Source organism: Chiloscyllium punctatum, chromosome 21 (assembly GCF_047496795.1).
Source record: "Chiloscyllium punctatum isolate Juve2018m chromosome 21, sChiPun1.3, whole genome shotgun sequence".
Lineage (NCBI taxonomy): Eukaryota > Metazoa > Chordata > Chondrichthyes > Orectolobiformes > Hemiscylliidae > Chiloscyllium > Chiloscyllium punctatum.
Genome location: NC_092759.1, coordinates 12,417,368 through 12,430,468, shown reverse-complemented (window position 1 = coordinate 12,430,468; position 13,101 = coordinate 12,417,368). Strand labels below are relative to the sequence as shown.

Sequence of the window (13,101 nt, the reverse complement as noted above, 5' to 3'; positions counted from 1 at the left end):
TCCCTTCACTCTGAGGCTGTGCCCTTGGGTCCTAGTTCCTGCTACCAATGGGAAACACTTTCCCAACATCCTCTCTGTCCAGGCCATTCACTATTCTATATGTTTCAATTAGATCCTCCCTCATCCTTCTAAACTCCATCAAGTATAGTCCCAGAGTCCTCAAACGTTCCTCATATGTTAAGCTTTTCATTCCTGTGACCATTCTCGTGAGCCTCCTCTGAACACACTCCAGGGCCAGTGCATCCTTCCTGAGATATGGGGCCCAAAACTGTGCACAATATTTCAAATGTGGTCTGATCAGAGCCTTAGAGAACCTCAGAATTGCATCACTGCTTTTATCCTCAAGTCCTCTCAGCAGGATGTGATCAGCAAAATTCGAGAGAGGTCTGTGCCTGGGTCTCGGCTTTTGACAACTTAAGTCTGACTTCGATGAAGGGAGCCAAAGGATGTTGGTTAAATTTGCAGTTGACACAAAGCAAGCATTGTTTGAAAAGGACTTAAGGCATTTGCAAACTGATGATGGATAGGCCAAGGGAGTGGGCAAAAATCTGGCAGGGAAGGGTGGCATGGTGACTCAGTGGTTAGCACTGCTGCCTCACAAGCACCAGGGTCCCGGGTTCGATTCCAGTCTCGGGCAACTGTCTGTGTGGAGTTTACACCTCCCCGTGTCTGCGTGGGTTTCCTCCCACTATCCAAAGATCTGCAGGTTAGGTGAATTGGCTGTGCTAAATTACCCATAGTGTTAGATGCATTAGTCAGGGGTAAATGTAGGGGAATGGTTCTAGGTGGGTTACTCTTCGGAGGGTCGGTGTGGACATGTTGGGCCGAAGGGCCTGTTTCCACACTGTAGGGAATCTAAACTAAAAAGAGCACCGTATGGGAAAATAGGAAATGGCAGGAAGAAGTTTGACTTAAAGCAGAATATGATTGCGGAGTTGGACGTGCAGGGGGATCTTAATTCTGGTGCACGAGATACGAAACCTCACTTGGCAAGGGCAGTAAACATTCCCAAGAAGGTGAACGGATGTTAACAAATTATCCTGAGTGAAACTGAACCAGGAAAAACCGCTGTAGTCCGTGTGCTGTGGGTTGACCCACCATCCCCTTAGGGGGGGAAATTCCAGGATTCTGACTCAGGGACGCTAAAGGAATGGCGATATGTTTCCAAGTGAGCGGCCTGGAGGGGAACTTGCAGGAGGTGGTGTTCCCATGTGTCTGCTGCCGTAGTCCTTCCGGGTGGAAGCTGTTGTGGGAATGGAAGAGGCTGTCTGGGGATCTTTGGGCAACTTCTGCAGCACACTGCCCACTGCCAGGGCAACTCTGCTTTGCTGGCGGTGAAGTGGGTAGTCTCAAAAAGGGTGCAACGCAAATGCAGAGTCTTTTGTTCAACAGGCAGGGCCTGGTGGCTCAGTGGTTAGTTCTGCTGCCTCACGGTGCCAGGGACCTGGGTTCGATTCCAGCCTCAGGTGACTGTCTGTGTGGAGTTTACACATTCTCCCCGTGTCTGCGTGGGTTTCCTCCCACAGTCCAAAGATGTGCCGGTCAGGGTGAATTGGCCATGCTAAAATAGCCCATAGTGTGAATTAGTCAGTGGTAAATATAGGGTGGGTTACTCTTTGGAGGGTAGTTGTGGACTTGTTGAGCCAAAAGGGCCAGTTTCCATACTGTAGGGGATCTGATCAAATCCAAACCGGCAACACAGATTTCTGAAACTGGTGTTGAATGAGAATTGGGATTTGGATCGCGTACGTTTCTTTTTTTAACCCTGTATCCTGAATGACAGCTTTGTGTCTCTCCTCAGTCCCTTCAATGAACCGCGTATATTAGGTGCAGAGCATGGCTCACGAGTTTGACCCAGTGTTAAGCCTGGACCCCGAGTCCCATCCTCATCTGGACGACCTCCCGATGTACGCGGACGAAGTGGATCACATCGAATGGGAAGAGACGGCAGGTAAGTCGCCAAAAGCAGACTCCAGGGCGATTGTATCGAATGGCGGAGCGGACTCAGAGGGGCCGAATGGCCGTCTCCAGCTCCCACGACCCCGTGCTTCTGAGAGGCACCTTAAAACCTCTGTTTCTGACCAAACTCCCGGTCGCCCGTATTAGTGTCTCCTCGGGACGTCGGTGCTACGTAAACGTAAGCTGTTGGTGCTGTGAATGTCCTTTCAGACGAGCTGCCCAGTCGCTATCTCCTGGTCTACAATATCAAACCCTTCAAGGAGCGGAAACGGCGAGTGTTTTTGCAGGGGGTGCCAGTGACCGTCCAGGTGGAAGGCATCGAACGCCATCTGCGCGGGTTTAAGGTAAGAATCTTCCCCCGCTCCGAGCTGACTAATCGATGGGATGTGCCCTGTGTGAGGCACTGACTGGCGGATGGTGAGAACTGGGGCCACCCAGGAGTTTGCCAAGGCATGTTTGCCAGAATTAGTTTCAAGAACTATTGGCTATTTGTCAAAAGGTGGGATGGATCGGCTAACACTGGCAAAGGGCCAGTGCAAGTGAGATGGGCCGAAAGGTCTTCCCATCTGCTTTCTCTGATTCGAAAAAGATCGTTTTGGAATATTCCCCACTTGCCTGCGTGAGGGTAGCTCCGACAACACTTGAGAAACTCGATACCGTCCAGGATAAAGCAGGCCCCGCTTGATTGGCACCACATCCACAAGCATCTTACTCCCTCCACCGCCAACGCTCAGACGCAGCGGTGGATACCGTCTTCAACGTGCACTGCAGCAGTTCACCAAGGATTCTCAGACAGCCCCTTCCAAACCCAGAACCCCTTCCAAATAGAAGGGCAAGGGCAGCAGATACAGAGGAGCTTCCGAACATCTGCATGTTCCCCCACAAGCCACTCAGTGGCTTGGAAATATATCGCCCATTCTCCGGTGTCGTTGGATCAAAGTCCTGGAATGTCCTCCCTCACGCCCTGGTGGGTCTACCTATTCCACGTGGGCTGGAATGGTTCATCCACTGTGTCCCTCGCTCTCGATGTGGTCTCCTCCGCATTGGGGAGACAGGACGCCAACTTGGGGAATGTTTCAGGGAACATCTCTGGGGCACCCACCCCAAACAACCCCTACCGCCTTGTGGCCGACCACTTTGACTCCCCCCTCCCCACTCTGCCAACACATGCAAGTCCTGGGCCTCCTCCACCGTCAAATCCAAGCCACCCGACGCCGGGGGGAAGGAAGCCTCATCTTCTGCCTCAGGATCGTCCAACCACACGGCATCAACATCGACCTCTCACCAGTTTCCTCATTTCCCCCTCCCCCCCACCTCATCCCAGATCCAACCCTCCAACTCGGCACTGCCCTCTTGACCTGTCCATCTTCCTTCCCACCTCTCTGCTCCACCCTCCCCACCGACTTATCACCATCACTCCCCAACTGCATCTACCTATCGCCTTCCCAGCGACTACCCCCCACCTCCGTCCAACCTCCACCCTCCTATTTATCTCTCAACAACCCCCCCCCCCCCCCCCCCCCCCCCCCCCCCCGCCCAGACTCCCAGCCACATTACTGATGAAGAGCATATGCCTGAACCGTGGATTCTCCTGTTCCTCGGATGCTGCCTTCCAATGCCACACTTTTTGACTCCGAGAGTCTATGGTCCTGACCTTTCAACTCTGGCCCCGAAACACAGCCCGCTCCAGCACCCCAAGGGGCAATTAACAAGGGCAAGAAATGACATCCACGTCCTGTGAACATATAAACAAAATCAGAGTTGTGGTGGAGAGGTTACTTATGGCCCAGAGTCATGGCTGAGTCCAGACAAAGACTAAGCTGTCTTCAGTGGTGAAGGTATCAATGCTGATGTGACGACACGTTGTAATAATGCGTTCTTGGTTATTACATTCCTGTTGGGAATGTGGAGTCGGAAATTTCACGTCAAAATTCCTGACGTGTTTTGCACAGTGCACCCTAACGCCGCTTGGTTTGTGTCTTCCCAAGGTTCGGCCCAGCACAGTCTACATGATGAGGGTAACGCACGGGGACTTCACTTGGACCCTGAAGAAGAAATTCAAACATTTCGAAGAGTTGCATCGAGACCTGATGAGACACCGGTTCAAAGTCCGGGTCATCCAGCAACCGTTAGCCAGGTGTGTCCTTATCACAGAGTCGTACGGTGCAATAGAGGCGTTTGGCCCATCGAGCCAGTACTGACCTATCGACATTGATCCCCCCCCCCCTTAACATTCACTTTGTGCTGTCATGTCATTTCAAGTGCTCATCCAATTCTGTATAAAAGAGACTTCCTGTCTGTCCTGCCCTTGCAGACTTGCCTGACAGAATCCCACCACTCTCTGGCTGAAAACCATTTCCTCAAATCCCGTTTAAACTTCCTGCTCTTCACTTTAAAATGGTACCTCCTTGTTATTGATCCGTGTAATGAAGGAGAACAACTCCTTCTTATCCATCCAGTCCTAGTACCTCATAACATTGTAGCCTTCCACCAGATCTGTGCTGTATGGTCCTTCTCTCCCTATGTGTGTTCTCTCTCTGTGGTTTGTCTCTGTCTGTCTCTGTGGTTTCTCTCTCTCTCTCTCCTCTCCCCACCCCACCCCCCCAGGTCTCTCTCTCTCTCTCTGTCCCTCTTGCTGTCTGCCTGTCTGTCACACACACTGGTGCGTTTTTTCTCTCTCTGTCTTTTACTGTGTGTCTGTCTGTCTCCTTGTGATGCATGTATGTCTGTCTCTCTGTGCAAGTGTGTGTGTCTCTCTCTCTTGTGTCTCTCTCTCTATGTAGGTATGTGTGTGTGTGTCTCTCGCGCGCTCTCTCTCTATGTAGGTATGTGTGTGTGTGTCTCTCGCGCGCTCTCTCTCTCTATGTAGGTATGTGTGTGTGTGTCTCTCGCGCGCTCTCTCTCTCTTTCTCTTTCTCTATCTGTGTGGTGTGTGTGTCTCTCTCTCTCTCTCTCTCTCTCTCGCTCTCTCTCTCTCTCTCTCTCTCTCTGTAGGTGTGTGTGTGTCTCTCTCTATCTGTGTGGTGTGTGTGTGTCTCTCGCGCGCTCTCTCTCTATCTGTGTGGTGTGTGTGTGTCTCTCGCGCGCTCTCTCTCTATCTGTGTGGTGTGTGTGTGTCTCTCGCGCGCTCTCTCTCTATCTGTGTGGTGTGTGTGTGTCTCTCGCGCGCTCTCTCTCTATCTGTGTGGTGTGTGTGTGTCTCTCGCGCGCTCTCTCTCTATCTGTGTGGTGTGTGTGTGTCTCTCGCGCGCTCTCTCTCTATCTGTGTGGTGTGTGTGTGTCTCTCTTGCGCTCTCTCTCTATCTGTGTGGTGTGTGTGTGTCTCTCGCGCGCTCTCTCTCTATCTGTGTGGTGTGTGTGTGTCTCTCTTGCGCTCTCTCTCTATCTGTGTGGTGTGTGTGTGTCTCTCGTGTGCTCTCTCTCTATCTGTGTGGTGTGTGTGTGTCTCTCGCGCGCTCTCTCTCTATCTGTGTGGTGTGTGTGTGTCTCTCTTGCGCTCTCTCTCTATCTGTGTGGTGTGTGTGTGTCTCTCGTGTGCTCTCTCTCTATCTGTGTGGTGTGTGTGTGTCTCTCGTGTGCTCTCTCTCTATCTGTGTGGTGTGTGTGTGTCTCTCGCGCTCTCTCTCTCTATCTGTGTGGTGTGTGTGTCTCTCTCATGCTCTCTCTCTCTGTAGGTGTGTGTGTGTCTCGCTCCCTCTCTCGAGGTTTGTGTGTCTCTCTTGCTCTCTCTCTATCTGTGTGTTGTGTGTGTGTCTCTCGCACTCTCTCTCTCTATCTGTGTGGTGTGTATCTCTCTCTCTCTCTCTCTCTCTCTCTCTCTCTCTCTCTCTCTCTCTCTCTCTCTCTCTCTCTCTCTCTCTCTCTCTCTCTCTCTCTCTCTCTCTCTATCTGTGTGGTGTGTGTGTGTCTCTCTCGCTCTCGCTCTCTCTCTCTCTCACACCTTTGTGTTTGACCTTGCTGTCTGTGGGATCCCGCTGTATGGAACAGCTGCTGTTACCTGTGAAGCACTAGGTGACTGCAAGTCAAACAAGCTGCCTGTCTCACTCATGAGAAAGTTGATTTCAAACTGAACTCTGCACATCGTCCAGGAAACCCTTTGACAAATGATAGCGAGGCCTTGGTTGAAGGATAATCATGAAAACTTGCAAAGCCTTTGCAAAAGTGGTGGACAAATGTAGGACAGTAATGGACTGGGTAAGGAAACAGCAAATGCAGTTTACTGTGTAAACACTTGGTTAGAAAGCACATTGTAAAGCATTCTTTAGAGGGAACGGCCGTGAGATTGACACTGAACAGAAAGGAATATTTGTCCTTCGGTGAATGTGGGGAGACCAGAGAAGCTGGGGTTCTCTGAGCTGAGATGGGGGACATTAAATGGAGGTGTTTAAAATCCAGAGTCGAAGAATATGGAAAAGCCCAGCATCCGAGGAGCAGGAGAAGCGACATTTCAGGCATAAGCCCTTCATCGGGAATAAGCTCCGCATGCTGATGAAGATCTTCTGCCCGAAACGTCGCTTCTCCTGCTCCTCGGATGCTGCCTGACCTGCTGTGCTTTTCCAGCGCCACCCTCTCTTCAACTCTGAACTCTCCAGCATCTGCAGGCCTCCCTTTCTCCCAGTTCAAAAATCCAGAGGCTGCTCTCGATTGAGTGACCGTCCTCCCCGTGTTGTGCTCTCCCTCTCCCGGGCAAATGCGTCCATCCTCCGACGAGGAGGAAGGGTCGGGGGAATGCAACACCAGGCCACGATGTGACCGGAGCGGCGATTCCAAGGCCTGTCCCTCCCTCTGACTGTGTTTGTCCGTCTCGCCTCCAGGTTGGCAGCAGCTCCCGGGCAGAGGCGAGAGCCTGGCAGCGCCATGTCGATGCCTGCCCTGCCCCACCAGCCAGAGTGGGCCTCCATGAGACAAGCTTCGAGCAAGCAGGTGAGGGTGCGGGGAAGGGGAGGGGTGGGGGGGGGGGGGGGGGGGGGGAGGGGTGGCTGCCAGGGAGGGTTGAGCTGGGCGAAACCAGCTTTGTCAGGACGATTGACTGCGCAGGGGCAGGCAGGACCTTTCCGAAGCCGTGAGGCTGAGCCCAGGAACATGGCGGAGAGGGTTGGCAAGAGGCCAACCTGTGCCTGTAGACCCGCGCCTCTGTGTCTGGTATCTCTCCCCTGCCTTTAAGTGAGACTGACTCTCATCTCGGACTCTGACGGTGTTTGGGGGGAGGGTGGGGTTGGGGATTTGGGGAGAGTCGGGACCCAAACTGCAGGCTTTGTCTCCTGAACGAGGCCATCACCTCCAGAGTATTGGAGAAAAACATCCAACGTTCGGAACACGTTCCTTTGATCGGCAGAGAATCTATGTATGCCGTCGTCAGAAACAGTTCTGCAATTGAACAACGGCTTTGAAACATCCCAAATATGCCAAGCATGACAGCCAGTTTTCTGATAATCAATCCATCTCACAACAAGGCTTAGCTCATTCCTTTTGGACATTGGAATGTTTTTAAGACAAAATCCCGGCATCCAGATACAAGTCTGAATTTTATTTCAATTGATAGCACTGTGCCCCAATATCTCTTCTGCAAACAGAGTTTGGCACAGAAACAGACCCTTCTGTCCAACTCGTTCATGCCAAGTAGATATCCGAACCTAATTTAGTCCCACCGGCCAGCACCCGGCCCATATCCCTCCAAACCCTTCCTATTCATATACCCATCCAGGTGCCTTTTAAATGTTGTCATTGTACCAGCCTCCACCACATCCTCTGGCAGCACATTCCATACAGTACCACCCTCTGCGTGAAAAAGTTGCCCCTTGGGACCCTTTTATATCTTTCCCCCCTCACCCTAAACCTATGCCCTCTAGTTTCTGGACTCCCCCACCCTAGGGAAAAGACTTTGTCTATTTATCCTATCTATGCCCCTCATGATTTCATAAACCTCTATAAGGTCACCCCTCAGCCTCTGACACTCCAGGGAAAACAGCCCCAGCCCATTCAACCTCTCCCTATGGCTCAAACCCTTCAACATCCTTGTAAACCTTTTCTGAACCCTTTCAAGTTTCACAACGTCCTTTCACAATATCTGGAATCTTTTGGCTGACTCTGCTTTATGGGGAACATCAGTAAGGCGTTTGACAAGGTTCCCCATGGGAGACTGATTAGCAAGGTGAGATCTCACAGAATACAGGGAGAGTTAGCCATTTAGATGCAGAACTGGCTCAAAGGTAGAAGACAGAGGGTGGTGGTGGAGGGTTGTTTTTCAGACTGGAGGCCTGTGACCAGTGGAGTGCCACAAGGATCGGTGCTGGGTCCTCTACTTTTTGTCATTTACATAAATGAATTGGATGTGAACATAGGAGATATAGTTAGTGAGTTTGCAGATGACACAAAAATTGGAGGTGTGGTGGATAGTGAAGATTACAACAGGATCTTGATCAGATGGGCCAATGGGCTGAAAAGTGGTAGATGGAGTTTAATTCAGATAAATGCGAGGTGCTGCATTTTGGAAAAACAAATCAGAGCAGGACGTATACACTTAATGGTAAGGTCCTAGGGCGTGTTGCTGAACAAAGAGACCTTGGAGTGCAGGTTCATAGCTCCTTGAAAGTAGAGTCGCAGGTAGATAGGATAGTGAAGGAGGCGTTTGGTATGCTTTCCGTTATTGGTCAGAGTATTGAGTACAGGAGTTGGGAGGTCATGTTGTGGCTGTACAGGACATTGGTTAGGCCCTTTTGGGAATATTGTGTGCAATTCTGGTCTCCTTCTATCGAAGGATGTCGTGAAACTTGAAAGGGTTCAGAAAAGATTTACAAGGATGTTGCCAGGGTTGGAGGATTTGAGCTACAGGGAGAGTCTGAACAGTCTGGGGCTGTTTTCCCTGGAGTGTCGGAGGCTGAGGGGTGACCTTATAGAAGTTTATAAAATCATGAGGGGAATGGATAGGATAATTAGGCAAAGTCTTTTCCCTGGGTTAGGGAGTCGAGAACTGGAGGGCATAGGTTTAGGGTGGGAGGAGAAAGATATAAAAGAGACCTAAGGGGCAACTTTTTCACGCAGAGGGTGGTACGTGTATGGAATGAGCTGCCAGAGGAAGTGGTGGAGGCTGGTACAATTACAGTATTTAACAGGCATCTGGATGGGTATGTGAATAGGAAGGGTTTAGTGGGATATCGGCCAAATGCTGGCAAATGGACTAGATTAGTTTAGGAAATCTGGTCGGCCTGGATGAGTTGGACTGAAGGGTCTGTTTCCATGCTGTACGTCTCTACAACTGACTAATTAATTCGCCGCCTTACTGTTTTGTTACTTTGAACTCGAAGGCATTCACCATTGTGGTTAACAATTGGATAGTATCATGTTCTCCTCATCGAATTGGGGCCTGTTCTCAAGGAAAAATCATATCTCTCCAACGCATCTCGTCTACATCCCGCACCTCCGCCCTCAGACCCCACCCCTCCAACCATAACAAGGACAGAACGCCCCTGGTGCTCACCTTCCCACCCTACCAACCTTCGCATAAACCAAATCATCCGCTGACATTTCCGCCACCTCCAAACAGACCACACTACCAGGGATATCTTTCCCTCCCCACCCTTTCCATCTTCCGCAAAAACCGTTCCCTCCACGGCTGGTCAGGTCCACGCCCCCCAAACAACCCACCCTCCAATCCTGGCACTTGCCCCTGCCACCGCAGGAACTGTAAAACCTGTGCCCACACCTCCTCCCTCACCTCTATCCAAGGCCCTAAAGGAGCCTTCCACATCCATCAAAGTTTTACTTGCACATCCACCAATATCATTTATTGTATCCGTTGCTCCCGATGCGGTCTCCTCTACATTGGGAGACTGGGCGCCTCCTAGCAGAGCGCTTTAGGGAACATCTCTGGGACACCCGCACCAATCAACCACACCGCCCCGTGGCCCAACATTTCAACTCCCCCTCCCACTCTGCCGAGGACATGGAGGTCCTGGGCCTCCTTCACCGCTGCTCCCTCACCACCAGACGCCTGGAGGAAGAACGCCTCATCCTCCGCCTCGGAACACTTCAACCCCAGGGCATCAATGTGGACTTCAACAGTTTCCTCATTTCCCCTTCCCCCACCTCACCCTAGTTCCAAACTTCCAGCTCAGCACTGTCCCCTTGACTTGTCCGGACTTGTCCTACCTGGTAAAAACAATGACTGCAGATGCTGAAAACCAAATACTGGATTAGTGGTGCTGGAAGAGCACAGTAGTTCAGGCAGCATCCAACGAGCAGTGAAATCGACGTTTCGGGCAAAAGCCCTTCACTCCTACCTGCCTATCTTCTTTTCCACCTATCCACTCCACCCTCTCCTCCCTGACCTATCACCTTCATCCCCTCCCCCACTCACCCATTGTACTCTATGCTCCTTTCTCCCCACCCCCACCCTCCTCTAGCTTATCTCTCCATGCTTCAGACTCACTGCCTTTATTCCTGATGAAGGGCTTTTGCCCGAAACGTCGATTTCGAAGCTACTTGGATGCTGCCTGAACTGCTGTGCTCTTCCAGCACCACTAATCCAGAATCTGGATTCCAGCATCTGCAGTCATTGTTTTTCCCTATATAATCCCTCCAGTTTGGAAAATAGGCCATTCAGCCCAACAAGTCCACACTGACCCTCCAAAGAGGCAGAATATGTTGAAGGCCTGAGCATTGTCTGAATTACCAAGAGAGCCCACAGAGCCCCTTTTGCTGTCTGTGTCACCAGTTGGAGTCGCCAACTAATTAGCACCCATTTCCCCTCTTGTAAAAATGGCCGGTTTTAAAAATATTTCACACTGTTGTAAAAGATCCTGGTGCACACGCGAGTCAAAGCTTTGAAATCATGTCTGTCTCTCTTCATTCACGATTCGGGCTTGCTCTACCTTTAGTTTGTCTCTTTGGGTGTGACGGTTGGAGATTTCTTTGTTGACAGTGGAAAGGGGGTGGGGGTGTGGATTCAAAAGAAACAGCAGAACCAGAAGGGATCAAATGTTGGACAGTCCAATGAGGAAATGCCAGCCATCCTGAGTTGTTTCCATTTCAATCTTCAGAAACGTCTGGAGGAATACCTGAACACAATGCTTGAGAAATCCTTCTACAGAAACTATCACGCAATGGTAAGGCCAATCCCTGAGTTCCCCTCTCTCTGTGATATGTGTCATAAAACCTCCCACCTCTTACCCCCTCCCCTGTCCCCGACCCTTTCCCCGTCCCCTCCCCTTTCCCCCTCCCCTCCCCCCTCCCCTTTCCCCCTCCCCTCCCCCCTCACCTTTCCCCCTTCCCTCCCCCCTCACCTCACCTCGCTGCTCCCGTCTACCCTCCCCCATCCCCTCTACCATTTCCCCCCTCAACTCCCCCCCCCCCCCCCCCCCCCCCATCTCACCATCATCTCTGTCACAGTGTGAATGAGCCAGGGGAGGCCGTTTCGGACTGAGGATGGGGAGAAATATGTTCACCCAGTGATGGGGACCCTGTGGAACTCTTTGTCACAGAGTGGTTGAGGTGAAAACATTAAATATTTTCAAGAAGGACTGAGATTTCCATCTTAGAGCAAAAGGGATCAAAGGGTCTGGGGAGAAATCGGAAAGAGGGGACTGAATTCGATGGTCAGCCGTGATCAACACTGAAAGGTCAATGCTCTTGCCCCTGGTTACTTGGTTTCGATCTCTGTGTCGCACTCTTGGCCTTTATTCCTGCCTCTTACCCACTCCCTCTCTCAATATGACCTCCCTTCACACTGTTCACTGTCTCTCTCCCTCTCCCTGCTGACATCCCCACCTCCCTCACCCCCCCAATACCCTCTCTCACACCCCCAACCCATCACTGTCATCCTGACCAGCCCCTCCACTACCACCCTATCTCTGTAACCCACCCCCATCTCTGGAACTCCCTCCAGGCCCTACACCTCTCCCTATCCCTGTCAACTCTCCAGCCCCTACACCCTTCCCTATCTCTGTAACCTCCACCAGCCCCTCACCCCTCCCTACCTCTATAACTCCCTCCAGCCCCAACACCCCCTCCCTATCTCTGTAACCTCCTCCAGCCCCTCCATTCCCTCCCTAAGTCTGTAACCCCCTCCAGCCCCTACACCTCCTCCCTATCTCTGTAACCCCCTCCAGCCCCAACACCACCTCCCTATCTCTGTAACCTCCTCCAGCCCCTCCATTCCCCTCCCTATCTCTGTAACCCCCTACAGCCCCTGCACTCCCTCCCTATCTCTGTAACGCCCTCCAGCCCCTACACCTCCTCCCTATATGTGTAACATATCCAACCCCTACACCCCTCCCTATCTCTGTAACCCCCTCCAACCCCTACAACCCCTCCCTATGTCTGTAACCTCCTCCAGCCCCTACACCCCCCCCCATCTCTGTAACCTCCTCCAGCCCCTCCACCCCCTACAGCCCCCCCCATCTCTGTAACCCCCTCCAGCCCCTACACCCCCTCCCTATCTCTGTAACCCCCTCCAGCCCCTACACCCCTCCCTATCTCTGTAACCTCCTCCAGCCCCTACACCCCCTCACTATCTCTGTAACCCCCTCCTATTCCAGCCTGTTGAGTGTTCCTGTATTCCCATTGTTCTGCCGTACCTTCGGTTGCTCATGCCCAAACTCGGGAATTCCTTCCTGATCCGTCTGCCTCACGTGGTCCTGCTTTGGTTCGTAGTTGAGAGTTGTGGTGCTGGGAAAGCCCAGCAGGTCAGGCAACATCTGAGGAGCAGGAGAGTCAACATTTCAGGCAAGACCCCTTCATCAGGAATGACTGATGAGTGGCCTAGTGACTCCCAAGGTTCTGGGTTCAAATCCCATTGCCAAGAACAGGGCAGCCAAGTCTGACACCCCAATACCCGCTTTGAGGGTGCACCGTTCATCCAGTACAGGTACACCTCTGTCATCTACCTGACAGTGTGTGATAGAGTTAGCCCCATTTACCTGGATGGGGGCAGCTCCAACAACACTGAAGGAGCTTGATACCATCCAGGACAAAGCAGCCCCCGCTCGATTTGCACCACATCCACCACCAATGCTCTGTTGCTGCAGTCTGTACAATCTATAAGATGAACCGCTGAAACTCTCCAAAGATCTTGCGTATCTTCCAAACCCACGACCACCACCATCAACTTGAGTCAACTTGCAGCAAGTGAACTTCAGCGGTTTA

The 13,101-nt window shown here is 51.9% G+C and overlaps 1 protein-coding gene across 1 annotated transcript in view; it reads left to right on the top strand.

The window, feature by feature from the left end:
- LOC140492577 (phospholipase D2-like) overlaps nt 1-13,101 on the top strand; it is a 72,953-nt gene that overhangs the window by 4,113 nt on the left and 55,739 nt on the right. The window contains exons 2-6 of the mRNA XM_072591556.1: nt 1,802-1,951; nt 2,170-2,303; nt 3,948-4,096; nt 6,774-6,882; nt 10,998-11,063. Of these exons, the coding sequence (XP_072447657.1) occupies nt 1,837-1,951; nt 2,170-2,303; nt 3,948-4,096; nt 6,774-6,882; nt 10,998-11,063 (573 nt within the window). The 5' untranslated portion in view covers nt 1,802-1,836. The remainder of the gene's footprint in view (nt 1-1,801; nt 1,952-2,169; nt 2,304-3,947; nt 4,097-6,773; nt 6,883-10,997; nt 11,064-13,101) is intronic.